Source organism: Ochotona curzoniae, unplaced genomic scaffold (genome assembly GCF_017591425.1).
Source record: "Ochotona curzoniae isolate NIBS_2020 unplaced genomic scaffold, NIBS_Ocur_1.0 contig_4612, whole genome shotgun sequence".
Lineage (NCBI taxonomy): Eukaryota > Metazoa > Chordata > Mammalia > Lagomorpha > Ochotonidae > Ochotona > Ochotona curzoniae.
This window is the reverse complement of record NW_024466343.1, coordinates 13,856,867-13,874,158: the sequence shown is the minus strand read 5'-3', so window position 1 is coordinate 13,874,158 and position 17,292 is coordinate 13,856,867. Positions and strand designations below refer to the sequence as shown.

The 17,292-nt window shown below is 37.0% G+C and overlaps 1 protein-coding gene across 1 annotated transcript in view; it reads right to left on the bottom strand.

The window, feature by feature from the left end:
* SPATA1 (spermatogenesis associated 1) overlaps positions 1–17,292 on the bottom strand; it is a 57,140-nt gene that overhangs the window by 21,644 nt on the left and 18,204 nt on the right. The window contains exons 3-6 of the mRNA XM_040987362.1: positions 16,540–16,646; positions 15,271–15,388; positions 7,161–7,214; positions 6,838–7,066 (exon numbers count right to left, since the gene is read on the bottom strand). Coding sequence (XP_040843296.1) covers positions 6,838–7,066; positions 7,161–7,214; positions 15,271–15,388; positions 16,540–16,646 — 508 coding nt within the window. The remainder of the gene's footprint in view (positions 1–6,837; positions 7,067–7,160; positions 7,215–15,270; positions 15,389–16,539; positions 16,647–17,292) is intronic.

The following is a 17,292-nucleotide window of genomic DNA, read 5'->3' as shown; positions in this document are numbered from 1 at the left end:
AGCCATGGGAATGGAGCATCTCTCTTTCTCTGTTGTTCTTTCAAATAAATAAATATATCTTTAAAAATGAAACCTAGAGCACCTTTATTAATACTAGACTAGTAAACTTCAAAATAAAGACTATTGTCAAAGGCACGACAAATGTTACATAATAAAGGATGCATGAAGATACAACAATTCTAAATACACATGTACTGAGGATAGCTTCAAAATGTGTACAGAAACTGCAGAAGCCTGCAGATATCACTCTCCTCTCTCAGGGTCTGAACAGTATGCTTGCAAAATCAAGACTTTTCAAAAGAATCAAAGTAAAAAGGCAAGCAAGTCACAAGTTGAAATATAAAATGAATTATACATACACATAAAGTTTCTTCTAAAATTTTGATTCATTATACTTTAAAATATGGATTCACTAAAACAGCAGTGAATTTTTATATGTGTTACCCATGCTAAAAGAATAGAAAAATAGAGATACTAAATCAGCATTTCAGGAAGATCCAAAAAAAAAATCCAAAAAGCCATCATATGGCCCCCAAAATTATCCAACCAAAGACAAACTTGAGGGAAAAAAGTGAAATACCTTAATTACTAAATTAAATGAAAAATATTTAACAGATTAGACACAACTAAAATAATGCTGGAAGGAAGATGTGAAGAAATTAACCAGAATTATAGCAGAGAAATAGAAAATTGTCTGGTATAATGATAATATTTTTGCTCAATAGGAACTTTCAGAATTTGCACCTAAGTACAGCTACTGTGGAAACACATGGACATTGTCTAGTAAAGATGAACATGTGAATACAATGCCAATCCTCTTGTACATGTACATTTAGGAATCATATACAAAAATGTATATAATGCCATATTTGTAACAACTTCAAACTGTAAATTAACCAATGTCTATCAGCATTAGAATTGGTAGACAGGTTATATTAATAAATATATTTATGAATATAAATTACATATAAATTATATTCATAAAATGCAATTTAAATTATATTATGGAAAATCAAGATGGCAAAATAAGGCAAGGGCATGTTTAAAAGAGGGAGAATCATTAGCCAGGATGAACCAAAGAGGGCACATTTGAGGAAATAGGACAGGACAGGCTGACAGCAGAGGGGTACCTGGAGATTGACAGACTCAGGAAATCAGAGGAGACAACAGTGTAGTGTTGCAGTGAGCAGATACCCCAGCAGCAATCAGCAAGCAATTTGAGTTCCACTAGCGGCAAGAGCTCCACCAGCAGCTAGGTGGGAGGAAGAAATCACGAGCTTAGAAGGTGAACCCAAAGAACTGCCCATGCTACTGAGTTGTTTCATTCTACCAGGAGCAGAGACAGAGCAGCAGATCCCAAAGGTAGTAGGGGAGCAGGGTGGATCCCCACCAGAACAGCATCAGGGGCATTTTGTGAAGGGAAGCAAATGCTGCAGGACAGGACTATGTATGCACTGAGCTTGGAGCAGTCATTTCTGGCTAGGTGCATTGCATCGATGTGGCAAATTACAGGCTCCACTCAAATAGGTCGAAGTGGCTCCCAGATCTAATGGCTAGCAGATTCAAAACTCCACAAGCAGCATATCGGGTGCCATTTTGTACAGTGTGGCAAAGATTCAAGGGACAATAGTGAGCTGTGCATGTGCTAAACTGGGAGTGAATTCACTTCTAGCTCAGTGCGTTGCACTGGTCTCATGGGAAAATAATACCAATTTTGCATCCTATGACTCAAGATAGGTCCATGTGGTCCACAGATCTAATGGCCAACAGGTTCCAACAAGATCAGCAACACCAACAACGTAGCTATATAGGACACCTGGTGTCTCCCTAATCCTGGGAACTACTCAAACAGGAAATGGAAGAAGGTCGTATAGAAAATTGTGCAGTCACAGCATGAGATCACATGAGATGGAGAGTGGTGAGCCAGGAGCTGGGCTATGGAGACCATGGTGGAAGTCTAACACAAGAGCCCAGACCTGAAACTCTATGGAAAGAATGGCACAAGTGATTGCAAACAAAGAACCAGGTACCAGATGCAATAAGCAAAGCTGAACTGCAGACCTGTGGGCGATATAACTTGGAAATCTGCCCTAAGGAGAAAAATCTGCTAACCAGAAGTACAATGACCAAGAGCAAAAGAAGAGACAGAGGCACAACAAATATTACTGAAGACTCCCTCGCAAAGGTCAAAAGCCTTTGCCAACCTCAGAGCTGAGAAATACATTGAAGAAATGGAGGACACAGAATTCAAAACACTTGTTATAAAAATTCTTATCAACAACAAGAAGCATGTAATACAGGAGTTTAAGGAATTTAAGGAATATGTCATACAGGAAATCAATCAAATGAAAGCTGATATATAAAAACTGGGCAATACAGTGGAACAAACTAAAAATACATTGGAGAGTCTCCAAAATAGAAAGAACACAGCAGAAGAAAAAATCTCAGAATTGGAAGATATTTCGTTTCACCAGGGAGAAATAAACAAAAAGTTGGAAACAGAGCTGGGTCAAGCTAAAAAAAAAAGTATTCGAGAATTGAAAGACACTATTAAAAGGCTAAATATAAGAGTTATGGGAGTCTCAGAAGGTGCAGAAAGAGAAGCTGGTTTTAAAGTTGTATTCAATGAAAAAATAAAAACTTCCCTAATCTGGAGAAAGAATTGGGAAACAGCATCCAAGAGGGGTACAGAATCCCCATTAGGATTGACCAAAACTGACCATCACAACAACACATGATAATCAAGCTCTCTTCAAACATAAAAAAAAAGATCCTTAAATGTGTACATGAAAAAAGAAAATCAATTCACCTATACAGGAATGGTAATCAGGCTCTCAGCTGACTTCTCATAGGAAACACTATAGGCCAGAGAATGGAGTGACATATTCCAGATTCTAAAAGTAAAAAACTGTAGGCCCAGAATTATGTACCCAGCAAATCTTTCCTTTGTCTTTGAAAATGAAATAAATATCTTCCAAAGCAAAGAAAAGTAAAAGGAATATGCCTCTTTCAAACCTGCCCTACAACTGATACTTAAAGATGTTCTCTTGACAGAGAAAAGGAATAGCACCCACCAAAACCAAAAGCAAAAGTGAAGAATATCCCAGTAAAATAACAACAGAAGAGTAAATCAAACAACACATTGCTAAAATGACAGGAACAAATTACCATCTGTTCATACTAACCATGAATGTAAAAGGCTTAAAACCATCAATAAATGTCATAGATTAATAGACTAGATCAAAAAACAAACCCCATCTATCTGCTGTCTACAGAAAGAAATGGATTTTGATGTTTTGTTTTTATTTTCAGTTTTTTAAAACTTTTTTTCCTCAAATTCTTCACTAAATCATAGGTCATACAGTAGCATCATTTTGTTCAAGAAGGTGCTTCATTTTTCATTTTCTTGGGAGCACATTATTCAGTGTCATGTTATTTAACTTCAGGGTACTGTAAATTTCTCTTTCTTCATGTTGTTGGTTTTGTTTGTGGCTTTTAATGAAATGTATAATAACTGTTTAATGGAGACTATCATTATCCAAATGTGAGGATGCAATGCAGTATGCATATGTACTTCCAGATCAAAGATGGATTCCCAATTAAAATGTTGAATTTATCTTTAAAATAGGATGCTGGATTATCTGTCATTGTCCATGCCTGCAATAATGGACTTGTGACTGTTTATGAAGAACTATATTATTGTAATAATGTGTGGGAAATCAGTTGGGGAAGGAAGGGTTTTGGGGAGGGGGTCAGGGAAATCCCAGAGCCTACGGAACTGTATTATAAATAATGATAACAAAAAATGGGGAAAAAGGAAAAAAAGAAAAACATAGTAAAAAAAAAAAAAAGTAGATCAGTTGAAAGTCCAATGAGCAACATCTCAGAAAGAGGTTTAGCCTACTATGCCATAGTATCACTCCCCCTATTTGAACTTCACATCATAATTTTAATAGATATAGAATTCCGGCTGGGGGATTCTAGCATATATTGGTGGTGTTCTTTGGCTATTTTAAGTGTTTCAATGCACTCTTTTCTGTCTCATGGTTTCTGATGTAATTTTATTGTAAAACAAAATATTAATTTCTATTCTTGCTCACCTATAATCAAAAACCTCTGTCTTTTAAGCAATCCCAAGCTGTTTTATGTTTGTGTGTATGTGTTTATCTCTGACTTGCTTCAAACTGAAGACACCATGACTAAATGAAATAAATTTGGTACTTAGTCTCTTTTGTAAAAAATAAAAATAAAATAAAATAAAATAAAATATTACATGTGACAACACAGCTGAATACAACACATCTTCCACCTACCTACCTAACATTAAAACAAAACAAAGCCATATTTTAAAATGTATGAAAGATGGTTGTAAAAGTATAAAGAAAAACATGAAAATAATTTTCCACAAAAAATAATATCATAATTATCATTATTGGAGAAGGAAGAGAATGTGGCCAGAGGAAAAAATGAGGTTAAAAAGTTTTCTAAGAAGAAAAACAGATAACAGGCTGCAGTTAAACTTTTTAAAAAGTAAACAGGACAAATCAGTAAAACTGCATTTAGAAAAGTGCTGTTCATAGCACTATTCATAGCAGTAAGTAAATTAACACAGGGTTGGGAGAGAAAATGTAACAAAAGGAATTTGACAATGATGAATGCAGTATCAATGATATAGAAAATTTTTAAAGAATAGTTTTTTCTTAAGATTTATTTATTTGAAAGGCAGAGTTACAAAGAGAAAAAGTGAAGCAGAAAGAGATATCTTCTATCTACTGATTCATTTCCCAAAATGCCAAAGAAGTCAAGGCAAGGCTAGGCCAAAGTCGGGCTCCTGAAACTCCATCTGGGTCTCCCATTGGTGTGGCACAAGCCTGGTACATGGGACATCTTCCGCTTTCCCAGGCACATTAGCAAGTGGCAGATCAAAAGTAGAGCAACCTGAACTGAAACTGGCACTCAATACTGCGCAATAACACTGGTCCCCCAAATTAAAGATTTACTTTTAAATTTTATTTTAATTTGAAAGCAAGAAATACAGAGAGAAAGAGAGAGAGAGAGAGAGAGAGAGAGAGAGAGAGAGAGAGAGATAGGGAGGGAGAGACCAAGAAAGAATTTCCATCCATCCAGGTGGTTGCAATGGTCAGGGCTGGGACAGGCCTGGACCTTCTTCTGGGTCTCTCACATGAGTGGTAGGGACCAAAGACTTGTGTATCTTCAGCTGCTTTTCCCGGGCTATTAGTGGAGAGCAGGAGCAAAGTGGAGCACTGAGATACAAACTGGCACTCATATGGGATGACAGCATCACAGGTGGCAACTTTACCTACTGTGCCAAAATGCAGGCCACCAAAATAAAAGCACTATTAAAGGAATTTGTGTACATTCTTAACTTTGAGAAACTAAAAAAAAAATATATATATACAAATTACATAACAACAGAAAACAGTAAATAGAGAAATATACATGAAAATACTAACAGAAGCTATTTCTGGGTGATAGAAGTATTGCTAATTTTTATTTTCTTCTTTATATTTATTGAGCATAAAGTAAGAGTGTATTTATGCTTAAAATTAGAAAATAGTGTCTTCTCACTGAAATAATTTTTGAGTAAACACCAATAAATTATTAGCATTTAAAATATTTTCATGGAATTAACAGAATTTAAAACATCTGCCATTTTTTTCTGGCACAGATTTTGTACAAATAGTATAACCTGGGGATTTAACCAATAGCCCAACAAGCTTGCTACTTCATGTAAGGCAACTGCTCATCTCATTACCCCTTGATCTTGTACTGCACAGGAATGTTGGGATCCACTCAGCATTTTTGATTCCAGGTGTTTTTCCTTCTAGCCCCTTTTATTCCTCAAAACAGAATCATGGGAAGACACAGAAAATAAAGAGTCTTGCTGAGCATCCCACTGGTGTTAAGTAAAAATAATGATATTAATGTGCCTAAGATTAAAGAAAGTGCTAAATTTGGAAAATCGCTGGGAAAAGCTTAAATTTAGAATACAAGGAACATAACCAGATAGGAACTAGCATATTTGACAGCTCTAAAAGATACTGTCAATCATTTCAAGTGGATTCACTTAATCTATAGAAGTTTAAAGCTTATGAAAATCCTTAAAAATATGTGGGAAATTCACATTATCAAAATTATGCGTACAGTTAAAACTTTTATGGCCAAACATAAATTTACTTTTTAATTGCATAATTCATTAATTTTTCTGAAGTATTATCATAAATCTGCTTTATCTTCAGCTTATTTCCTTATGAAATATAAAAAAATTCAGTTGACTTTCACTAATTTTTAGAATATAATCAGCTTCATTTATACATTTATAAATTTAATTTTAATAATTTAAAAATTATCTAATTTTTAATAAAATAACATTACACTAAATTGATTTGTGTAATCAGATAAAAATCTAAAATTTCTTGGAAATACACATATCCCCAAACATTAAAGTTGTTTTCCTTCGTTTGACACCATTTTCTTTGATATGTTTCTCTGGCCTCCAAATAAAACTAAATTCTTACATAGTGAACACTTCCTTTCTCTTCCTCTATTTCCTTAATTTTATCTGAAACCTTTTATTTTAAGAGCAGTAAAGGTGATAGTTTGCTATAACTATTTTGATTTTCTTTTTAAGTACTTAAATTTTTGTTTTGTTTTCCTAACTAGAAAAGCTTATTTTTAAAAATCTCCAAATGGAACTGTTGTTTTATTTTTCTTTTGCTTCTATTTGTAAAGCTAGGTTTGTCCAGAATGTCCTTACAGACTTAACTGGTAAAGTGTACTGTAATAATCTTTTTCTTTCATACTAGTACAATTCACCTTCTTCCTGATTCCTGTTAAGAAGTTCTTTCAGAGTGTTTTCTAACAAACTGGGATCTCTTCCAGATTCTTCTTTTGACAAAGTTACACTAACTGGTCTGAGAACTGTTCCATCAACCTCAGCAACATCATTATTACTCTGCCGCTCATCTATAGTAACTGTTGATGCTGAATACACATTTCCTAAATGGTCCATTATAGGAAGCAAATACAATTCTGGTTGAAGAGCCTAAAACATACAGGAAATTTTAAAAATTAGTTTTAAAATAAAAAACTGGAGTTTAAAAATTAGCATCATAAGTTTAAAATATCACATTACATACATATGGAGGAGCAAATGATTTGAGTTTCAGTTCTGATTCTTGTTTTTCCTTTACCTGGAAATAAATAAATTAGAAAAAAAGCTTTTGTAGCATTTTTGCAATTAGTTTTACCTCCACATTTTTGCAGAATGCATATTTTTGTGGTATATTATGGCCAGATCCATTGCATCAACATAGTAGAAATTCTATGTCTTCTAATAGTAATCATTATAGCTATCACTGTTATGAACCCACTATGTGCCAGACATAACTTTAAGTACTTGATTACATTAATTAAGCCTTATGACTTCATGTGATCAGTACTAATACTACCCACACGTTACAAAGAGGCACAGAGAAGTACTTACCTCAGATTGTTTTACTAGAGTTTCTACACTGACTCAAAACAGGCAGTCTGACTTCAGGATCCAACCTTGCAAACCTTATTTTCCACCCATTCATCTCATACAGTTATTCATTTATTTAATTTATTTTTTATCTATCTATTTATTTATTCATTCATTCATTTAAGCAAATACTGAGGGAATACTATGTGTCAGACAGTATTTACCTGACGGGGTAGGGATACAAGGCAAAGTCCCCGCCCTCAGTAAGCTTACATTCTACTCAGGGGAGAAGGCATTAGACAAAGAAAGAAATGTGATTTGGGACTGTGAAATGTATCTTAGGAAACTAAAACAGGGTGAAGTAACAGAGAAAAACACCAGGTGGTCAAGGAAGGCCTTTAGGAAAAGGTAACACTTGAGCTCAGATTTGAATTAAGAAAAGCAACAGCCAGCTATCCAATCATGAAAGAGAAGTGATTTGCCAAATGAAGACCAAGCCCAGTGCAGTAGCCTAGCAGTTAAAGTTCTTAACTTGTGCATACCAGGATCCTGGTTGGGGGCTACAGTTCTAATCTTTGAACCCTGCTTTCCACCCAGCTCCCTGCTTGTGGCCTGGAAAAGTAGTTGAGGATGGCCCAAAGCCTTGGGACCCTGCATCCGCATGGAAGACCCTAAAGAGGCTCCAGGCTCCTGCCTTTGGATCTGTGTATCTCCGGCCATTGCGGCTGCTTGAGGTATGAATCAATGGACGAAAGATCTTCCTCTCTGTCTCTCCTCCTCTCTGTATATCTGACTTTCTAACAAAAAATTTAAAAATAAATCTTTTTTAAAAAAAGAAATGAAGACCAAAGGAAGATTTTTGTCGCTTAATTATAGGACCTAGAAAAAGATATAATAATAGATTAAATCTAAGAGATTGCCTAAGTTTATCCCCTGGAGCAGCACTGGGAAACGGTTGTACTGCTGAGGACCAATTAGATATTTATAACATCATTTGAGGATCATATAAAATTATCAACTTAAAAATCATCCTGATATAGGGGAAATTCAAGGTTGTTGAATAGGGAACAGCCACAGTAACTTAAGCTGCTTTGGGATATGAAAAAAATCAAAGGAAGGACTATGTTTCTAGAGATGTGAACAATGGAAATATTTGATGGCAAAGGAACCAAAACAAACAATTCCAGGTTACAAAAGCAGAGAAGACAGAGACTGTTATAGTCAACCACATTATCTGTAAGCCTCCATGTTACCATGATATGGTAGAAAAGGACTACCTCCTGCCAGCTTCCGGTAGTTTCAGCTGAATGGGAATTCCAGAGTCACCTACTGATTTCTACCTCAGCCCAGGGAGATGACTGATGTCTGAGCAATGGCTGGATTTAGAACAGGGAAGCTGACTTGCATCCGTTTCCTCCCCCGCTCCTACAGAGCCAAGCACTCAGCTGGGGAAAGTCACAGAGCCCAACTCTCTTTGCCTCTACCACCATCATAGAACCAGGGCAATGTGTGGGTCAAAGAATGGACTTCCTGCATCCTGCAACTCTGAGAGTTTTGGGCATTAAGCCCAGAGCCATGATCAAGCACTCTGTGAATAATGGAGATTCAACTTAAGCAGCCCATTACAAAATCTACTCCCACCTGGGAGATCTGGGCAATGGCTCCACTGTTCCTGAAATACCAGGACTTTAATAATCTGTTCTAAATTTCCTGCTACCACTGGAAGCTACCAAGTGGGCACAAGGAAAAACCTGCCTACATTCTACCTGTTTGAACTAATATTCTCCAGAGTAAAATCTCTTTTATACCTTATAGTCACCCTGTAGGGCTGCAAGAGTGGTCAATTCGTATCCTCCAGTCCTAGGTCTAGAGCTGTTCATATGATAAGCCATAGCACCAGCTGGACTCTCCCCACGGGTTGTAGGAAGGATCCATCCACAGCCACAATACTAGAAGCACAGCAATTGTGTCACAAGCCCTGGCATCACTCAAAATTGTCAGTAGGACAAGGGGACAAAGAACTTTGTCACCCTTAGCACCAAGAACAAGGCCCAGGGCCCAGCGCAGTAGCCTAATGGCTGAAGTCCTCATCTCATATGCACCAGGATCTCATATGGGCACCAATTCATATCTTGGCAGCCCCGCTTCCCATCCAGCTCCCTGCTTGCGGCCTGGAAGAGTAGTTGAGGACAGCCCAAAGCCTTGGAACCCTGCACCCGCATGGGAGACCCTAAAGAGGCTCTGGGTTCCTGGCTTTGGATCCGTGTAGCTCCAGCCGTTGTGGCTGTTGGGGTATGAATCAACGGGCAGAAGATCTTCCTCTCTGTCTCTCCTCCTCTATGTATATCTGACTTAACAATAATAAATAAATCTTAAAAAAATAAAAAAGAACACAAGGCCCTAGCCATAACATGCACCAGAGAGACTGACACTGGGATATCTGTGGACCAAAAGCCAAGGAAACCCTGATTCATCTCAATTCCCACAAACTGCAACAGACTAGGCTCCTGTGTTAATTATAGACACAGCTGACATTAAGACAAAAGAAACCAGAGACTATATTCCTGGACCTACCTAGAGCCGAAACTAAAGCAATCGATCAAACGATATCCAGAATTCCAGCTTAACCAAAGAATGAAAAAGCTTTACAATGAAGTTCATCAATCTTTAACGAAAAATCATCAGGGACATACAAACACGTAATGGAAAAATACTCCTTGTTCATAAATTGGAAGAATCAGTATTATTAAAATGTCTACACTACCTAAAACAATCTGCATATTCAATGAAGTCTATATTAAAATAGCAACGGAATTCTTTAAAGAATTTTAAAAACGGATAAATTATATGTATTATAAGTGGGAAAATTATAAACATAAAATTTATATGTGATCACAAAAGACCAGATAGCCAAAGAGATTCCAAACCAAAAAAGAAATTAAGCTAGAAGCATCACAATGCCTTATTTTCAAGCATACTACAAAGCAACAGCAATTAAATCAGCATGGTACTGGAATAAAAACTGATACAGTGGACTAAACTATACAATCCAGGAATTAATCCATATACATACAACCAACTGATTTTTGACAAAAGTGCTCAGACCCATACAGTGGAATAAGAATAATCTCTTCAACAAATGATGCTGGCAAAACTGAATGTGTATCTGAAGAAGAATGAAATTAGACCCATACCTCTCACCATATAAAAAACGAACTCAAGATGGAAAAAAGATACAAGTTTAAGATCTGAGACTATGAAATTGCTGGAAGAAAATAGGTGAACCACTTCTAGACATTGGTGCTGGGAACATCTTCTTGGATATGACCCTTAAAGCACAGGCAGCAAAAATAAATGGGAAAAAACAAATTCAGCTTTTGCATATCAAAGAAAGCAATCAACAGAGTGAAAGAAGACATCTAACAATGTAAACAAAAACTTGCAAAGTACCTATCTGACCAAAAGTTAATATCCTGAATATACCGGGGACTTAAAAACTCAACAACAACAACAACAACAACAAACCAACAGCAAAGACTTTAAGGAGGCCCGGTCCTGACACATACACTCCAAGGTTGGACCACATATATCGTAATTTTTTTCCTGTGACCAGGATTTGAGTCCAGCAATCTAGTTGAGATGTTCCCCAAGAAACTGTCACATATGAGATATATATAGCCCCTGTGAGTGTCATATGAATTCAAGCCTGGCACAGCCCATCACCACCCCCAGCTCTCTGAGCAAACCAGTGGGTGCTACAGTCACAAAGATGAGCCCATAAGTCCCCTACAGAGTCAGCCCCTAGATCTGGTTCTCTCATATTTTGGTGGGTGCTGTGGCCCAACCTGCTGTGATCCACCTCTTGCTCCATCACTCATTGGGGGGGTACTATGGTCTATCTCAACCTGACATGCTCCCCAGCCCCAGCTTTTGTATGTATTAGCAAGAGGTGGGCGATGTTCTTTAGCCCAGCCTATGTCTCTAAACTATTCTGTCTCAGCTCCCTTGCTCACCCGCAAGTGCAGTGGCTTAGTCCATGGCAGACCTCAGAAGTCATTCCTCCCCTACCAAACATGCCCTCCACCTCTCCCACTCCAATCCATCCCCACACTTCCTACCCCAAGTAATCTGCCTGGGGACTGGTGTGTCATGCTTCGTTCTAGCATTCCTTGCCTTCCTCATATGTCTTTAAAAAAAAAAAAATGGAGTGGGCAACTATGCTAACACACTCATATAGCTAACAAAAATTTGACATTAACCAGGTCCAGAACACTTACCAGCTTTGGCTGCTTTTCTCCCAGCAGTATAACACTTGCCTAGATAACATCCCTTCATTGTAAAAAAGTCTTAAAAGATTAGGTACAGAAGGAATATACCTCAATACATTAAAGGCTACAGATGACAGGAGAAAGAAACTAGATCCTGTCTCATTGTACAAAAAAGTTAACCTAAACTATCGAAGACTGAAATTTTGAAAGTACCAAAATATAGGAAAAATGCTTCAGAAGACTTCAGTGAATAAATATTTTTGGATTGTAACTTGAAAGGTACAGATAATAAAAGCAAAAATTAACAAGTGGGTTACATTGGACTATAAAAGTTCCTGCAAAGAAAATGATCAACAGAGTAAAGACATATTTACCAAATGGGATAAAGTAACTGTAAATTATTCACTCAGCAAGCATCAGTGGTGTGGCACAGTGGGTAAAGTTGTTGCCTATGATACCGGCATCCCATAAGGGTACTTACTGGTCCTTTTCTGACTATTCCACTTGTGATCCCTGCTAATGGCCTGAAAAAAGCAGTAGGAGATGGTCCAAGTGAGTGGGCTTCTGCCACCCATGTGGGAAATCAAGTGAAGCTCCTAGTTCCTGGCTTTAGCCTGGCCGAGCTCTGTCCATTATGACCATCTGTGTAGGGTACCAGGGTATGGAAGACTCTTTTTTGTTCACTCTCTCTGTGTCTCTACTCACTCTTCCTCCACACACACAACGCCACCAACCATACATCTATCTTGTTCTCTCCTTCTCTGTAAATCTTTCAAAATAAATATTTTGTTAAAAAAATTCAGCATCATTAATCATCAAGCAAATGCAATTCAAATGAGATCACAGTGAAATATCATCTCATCCTAGTTAGAATGGCAAACCCAAGCAAATATGTGGAGAAAGGGGACTCTGACACATGGCTGCTGATAAAAACATAAATTACTTCATCCATCATGAAAAACAGTTTGGCAGTTCCTCAGATAACTAGAAATAGAATGAGCGCATGACCTAACAATCCCACTGCTTGATACATATCCAACAAAAATGATATCAGTATGTTGAAAAGACTCTAACATTCACATGTTTTTTGCAGCACTATTCACAACAGTCAAGACATAAAATCAGCTTTTATGTCCATTGATAGTTGAATAAAGAAAATGTGAATATAAACACAATGGAATGCTATCCAGCCATAAAAAAGTGGAATTCTGTCATTTGCAGCAACAAAGATGGAAATGGAGGATGCTGTGCTCACTTTGGCAGCACAAATACTAAAGTTGGATGTGGAGGATATTATGCACAGTGAGAACGCCATGGCAATGGTAGGGGTTGGGGCAGGGATTTGATTGTTCCCAAGATGCAAAAATGACATCTGACTTGGGGCAATAGGTGTGCACATTATTCTAGCCTAATAATTATACATTATGTACATGTTTTTAAATGCCACACGATACCATATAAATATGTACAATTAAAAATAAAATTCAATCCACCTCCAACAGAAAAAAGCTTTTCTCACTCTTAAACCTTGCAAAACATCAAATATTTATCTTTGTCTTTAAAGAGCTGAAAGAAATTCCTGATTTCTGGTTTCAGCCTGGTTCTGCTTTGTTTGTTGTACTCATTTGGAGTCTGAACCACTGGATGGAAGGAAGTCTCTGTTTCTTCCCCTCTCTTTGTAATTTTGTCTTTCCAATAAATAAACAAATCTTAAAGAAAAAAAATCCACAAAGTAAATTAAGGTAATTATTTGGGGAAAATGATTATTTTTGTGCACTGCCATTTATTTTTTATTTATTCAATGAACATGTAAATACTTCTGCTGCTAAGTATTGATTATTAATACAATGGCAAATAAAATAAAGGAACTGTCCAAAAGGAACTATAAAGTAATCATAGAGTGATATGCTAACAATTACATAAATAAATACATAGTTGTGGCATACTAACTAGGGTAAAACAATAGATTGGGTTTTAAAGAGTGTAAATATGTAAAATATCTACCAAAGAATAAATCCTAAATAGACATGAAAAAACAGAAACTTTGGATTCTTTTTTTATTTAAGACTTATTTATTTTTATTGGAAAGTCAGATTTACAGAGTGAAGGAGAGATAGACAGAAAGATCTTCTGTCTGCTGGTTCATTCCCCAAATGGCTGCAATGGCCAGACCTGAGCTGATCCGAAGCCAGGAGCCAGGAGCTTCTTCCCAGGTGGATTCAGGCTCCCAAGACATTAGGCCATCCTCTACTGCTTGCCCAGGCCAACCAGGGAGCTGGAAGGGAAGTGGAGCAGCTGGGACACCGGTGCCCTTATAGGATCCTGGTTCATGCAAGGCAAGGACTTTAGCCACTAGGCTACCACACCAGGCCTGAAACCTGGGATTCTGATGGCATGCTAGATTGAAATTTTCAGCCAAACAACTATCTCTTTTAAAGAGCTTATTGCCAGATCATAGAAACTACCAATAGAAGTATTTAAAACAGATATACACTGACACAAAAATTATGCTGGTGTTGCCAGCCGCATCTGTATGTACTGGCCACATGCCGTACCCAAAATGGCGCCGGCCGGAGAAGCCACACTTGGTGCCTGGTGGAGAGTCACGTAGCTTTTGTGGAACTGCGCTATGCGCCTGCGCAGTGAGCTGTGGCGTGGCCGGCACATGAACACTGGGGACTGACGAATCCGGTGGCCCAGGACCCTGCGTAATCATGACGCCGACCTATCATCGGCGGAGGCGGGGCCAGTCAGCACATAAGAGCAGACAACCTGCCGGGGTCAGGGCCCTTTCCTCTTCCTCATCTTGGTGTGCACAATAAATTTTACCGCAGAAGGCTTCACTCGCGTCTGCCTCTTATTGCGGGGCGATAAGACACGTGGGCGCGACATGCTGGGAGTGTAAACATTTTTATACCAAATGAGGCAACTTATGATCCAAGCAATGATAACCCCATTTTTTTAACCGGGAAATTGTCACTTTAATTTTTAAATGTCTATTACTTACATGACCACATTTTATTATTCTATTTATTTCATTTGAGAAGGGAAGTTAGAAAGAGATCCCATCCACTGTTCCATTCACCAATTGCCCCATACAATCAGGAAGCTGAAGAGATGGATTCTCACTGTGAGTCTCCTATGTGGGTATAGGAACTCAATTACTTGAACAATCACTGCTTCCTCCCAGGTGCTGAGCTGGTAGGAAGGTTGAATCAGGATCAAACTTGATATGGGATGCATGCATCCCAATAGCTAAGCCAAACACCTGCTCCTTAGCACGTTTTACATTGCTTCTCACATTTTCTCAAGGAAATTTATTTTAATGCCTGATGACATACCAATGAACCCATCTTTTTTGATCTAAATCCTTGACAATATTTCCATTCTACCATGATTGAGATTACACATTCTACAGTATGTTAAGGAGCTCAGTTATTAAGCACTTAACATTTAAATATAATTTGATATGGTAAGCTTTTCTTTAATCAGAAGGAATAAATTAAGAAAACTCACCACAGCTAAATTATTTCCAATGCATTTCAGAAATAAGAATTTTTCTGCAACAGCATCTTCACCGAGAAACTCACCAAGACGTTCCCTCAGGGCTTGTAAAGTAAGATGAGGAGATACTCTGAAATATCACAAAATTACCTTACAATGTAAAACTAATAATCTTAGCTATCTCAAACATGAACACTGACTTAATGCATCTGACATAGCTTACCATGTTTACATACTGCCGGGTACTTTGTTGGTTTTCAGTAATATTTTTAAGACAGGTAACTGAAAGTTTATCTTTTAAAATTATACAAATGAAGTTTATGAATGAAGTACAAATGAAGTTGTACTGAAAATATTCTTTTTCTACCTTGCTAACAAAACTCCAAATTTTACCATTAAAAGAGAATTTTGGTATGGAATTTATACCCGTGTGTATGTGTGCTTATGTGTATAGACACAGATATTTATTTTGAATTTTTGATAGGAGTAGCTAGTACTTAAAATTTCTTTAACGACCTCCTAGTGTTCAGTTGTGGTTAATGATCAATAACTGAGTCAAGATACTGCAGTGTATGTTGGCTCTTTATCATACTGCCCAGAGAACTCTCTGGACCACAAGGACAGAATCATGAACATATTTTGAAAGTAAGATTCCAGAAAAGGCACAACACTGTTTTAAGAGGGTAGTAGAATTCCAGTGACTGTAAATTGTGGGAAAATCAGCAACTTCTTATATAAAATTCCTATGCAGAAACAGTTGTAAATAATCATATGCCATGTATCACCTGCCTATGTCTTCAAATCCCAAAGATGAACTTCAGTCATCCCAGCAATCAACTTCATTTGGTTCTCTGTGGATCAGTATTCTGACAAATAATGGAGTTCTTCTTAGGGATCAATATTTACTGACCTGTACTAACTGCCATCAATGAAGCTACCAATACCATGAAAAAAAATCATCTTTTGATGATCAAATTTCGTCCGCCTCTGTTTCTTTGCTCATTAGGGATACCTCATTCCTCAATGTCTACCACTTAGCATTCTCACGTTTTTGTTCTATGGTCCTGTAATTCTAGGGTCTAGTGAAGAATTATCTTATTTAATCAATAAATATTTATTGAACACCTACTATGTGCTAGAAATTGTTTCAAAGTATGGCATATTAGAGAGAATTAATTTATTTTATCAACAGATATTTACTACATTTTTAAATTTCCAGAGAACACTTTTCTCTAACAAAAAGGAATATTTCTCAGATAATTATAGGACTAAAATACTTGCCTTATAAATCCAGCTGAAATGAATTTGTTAACAACTTCTATTGAAATGGTATTTAACTTATAGTTCCATGATCCTTCAGGGACATAAAAAACATGAAGTTCCACGAGCTGAATAAATTAAAAAGAATATCAGTTAAAATATTTTTGAAGTAGAGGGAAAAATCAATTGATGTGATATAGAACTTTAAATTAAAAAATCGTAATGGAAATAGACATGGAATACATACATCTCTCAAAACAAAGAAAAAAAAAAATAAAGAGCCACAGTGTATTCTTGACCACTTCTGATATTGAGCACATTTTCCCTTAGGAACATCACAGCTGTGATTCCTAAGTTACCTTCAAAACTTTTCACACATGTTCTTTCTGTGGGCTGCAAAAAGAATGCTAGAGTGCATTCTTATCTCTATATCTTTGCCTCTTTCCTTTCCCTACCTATTCAGTTCCATTGGAGTGGAATCCTTACTCTTTTCATATTGTCTCCCTAGTACAGTTGTGATCACTGCAGCTCTCAGTACCTGCAAGAGCTAGAACTGTGGTTTAGGGGAATATATTTCTTCCCCAGAATCCCAAGGAGAATTAATTTCTGTCCAGTGATGGGATAAGAAATGTTAGCTCTTACATAGGACAAGTCTGTAAGTTCATACTTATTTATAACAACTTTCTGTCAATGTTTTGTTCTGCACTTATTTAAAATCTTTCTACATCTTAGAAACTTCTACAAATTTTAAAAAACTATTATTAATATTAGTAA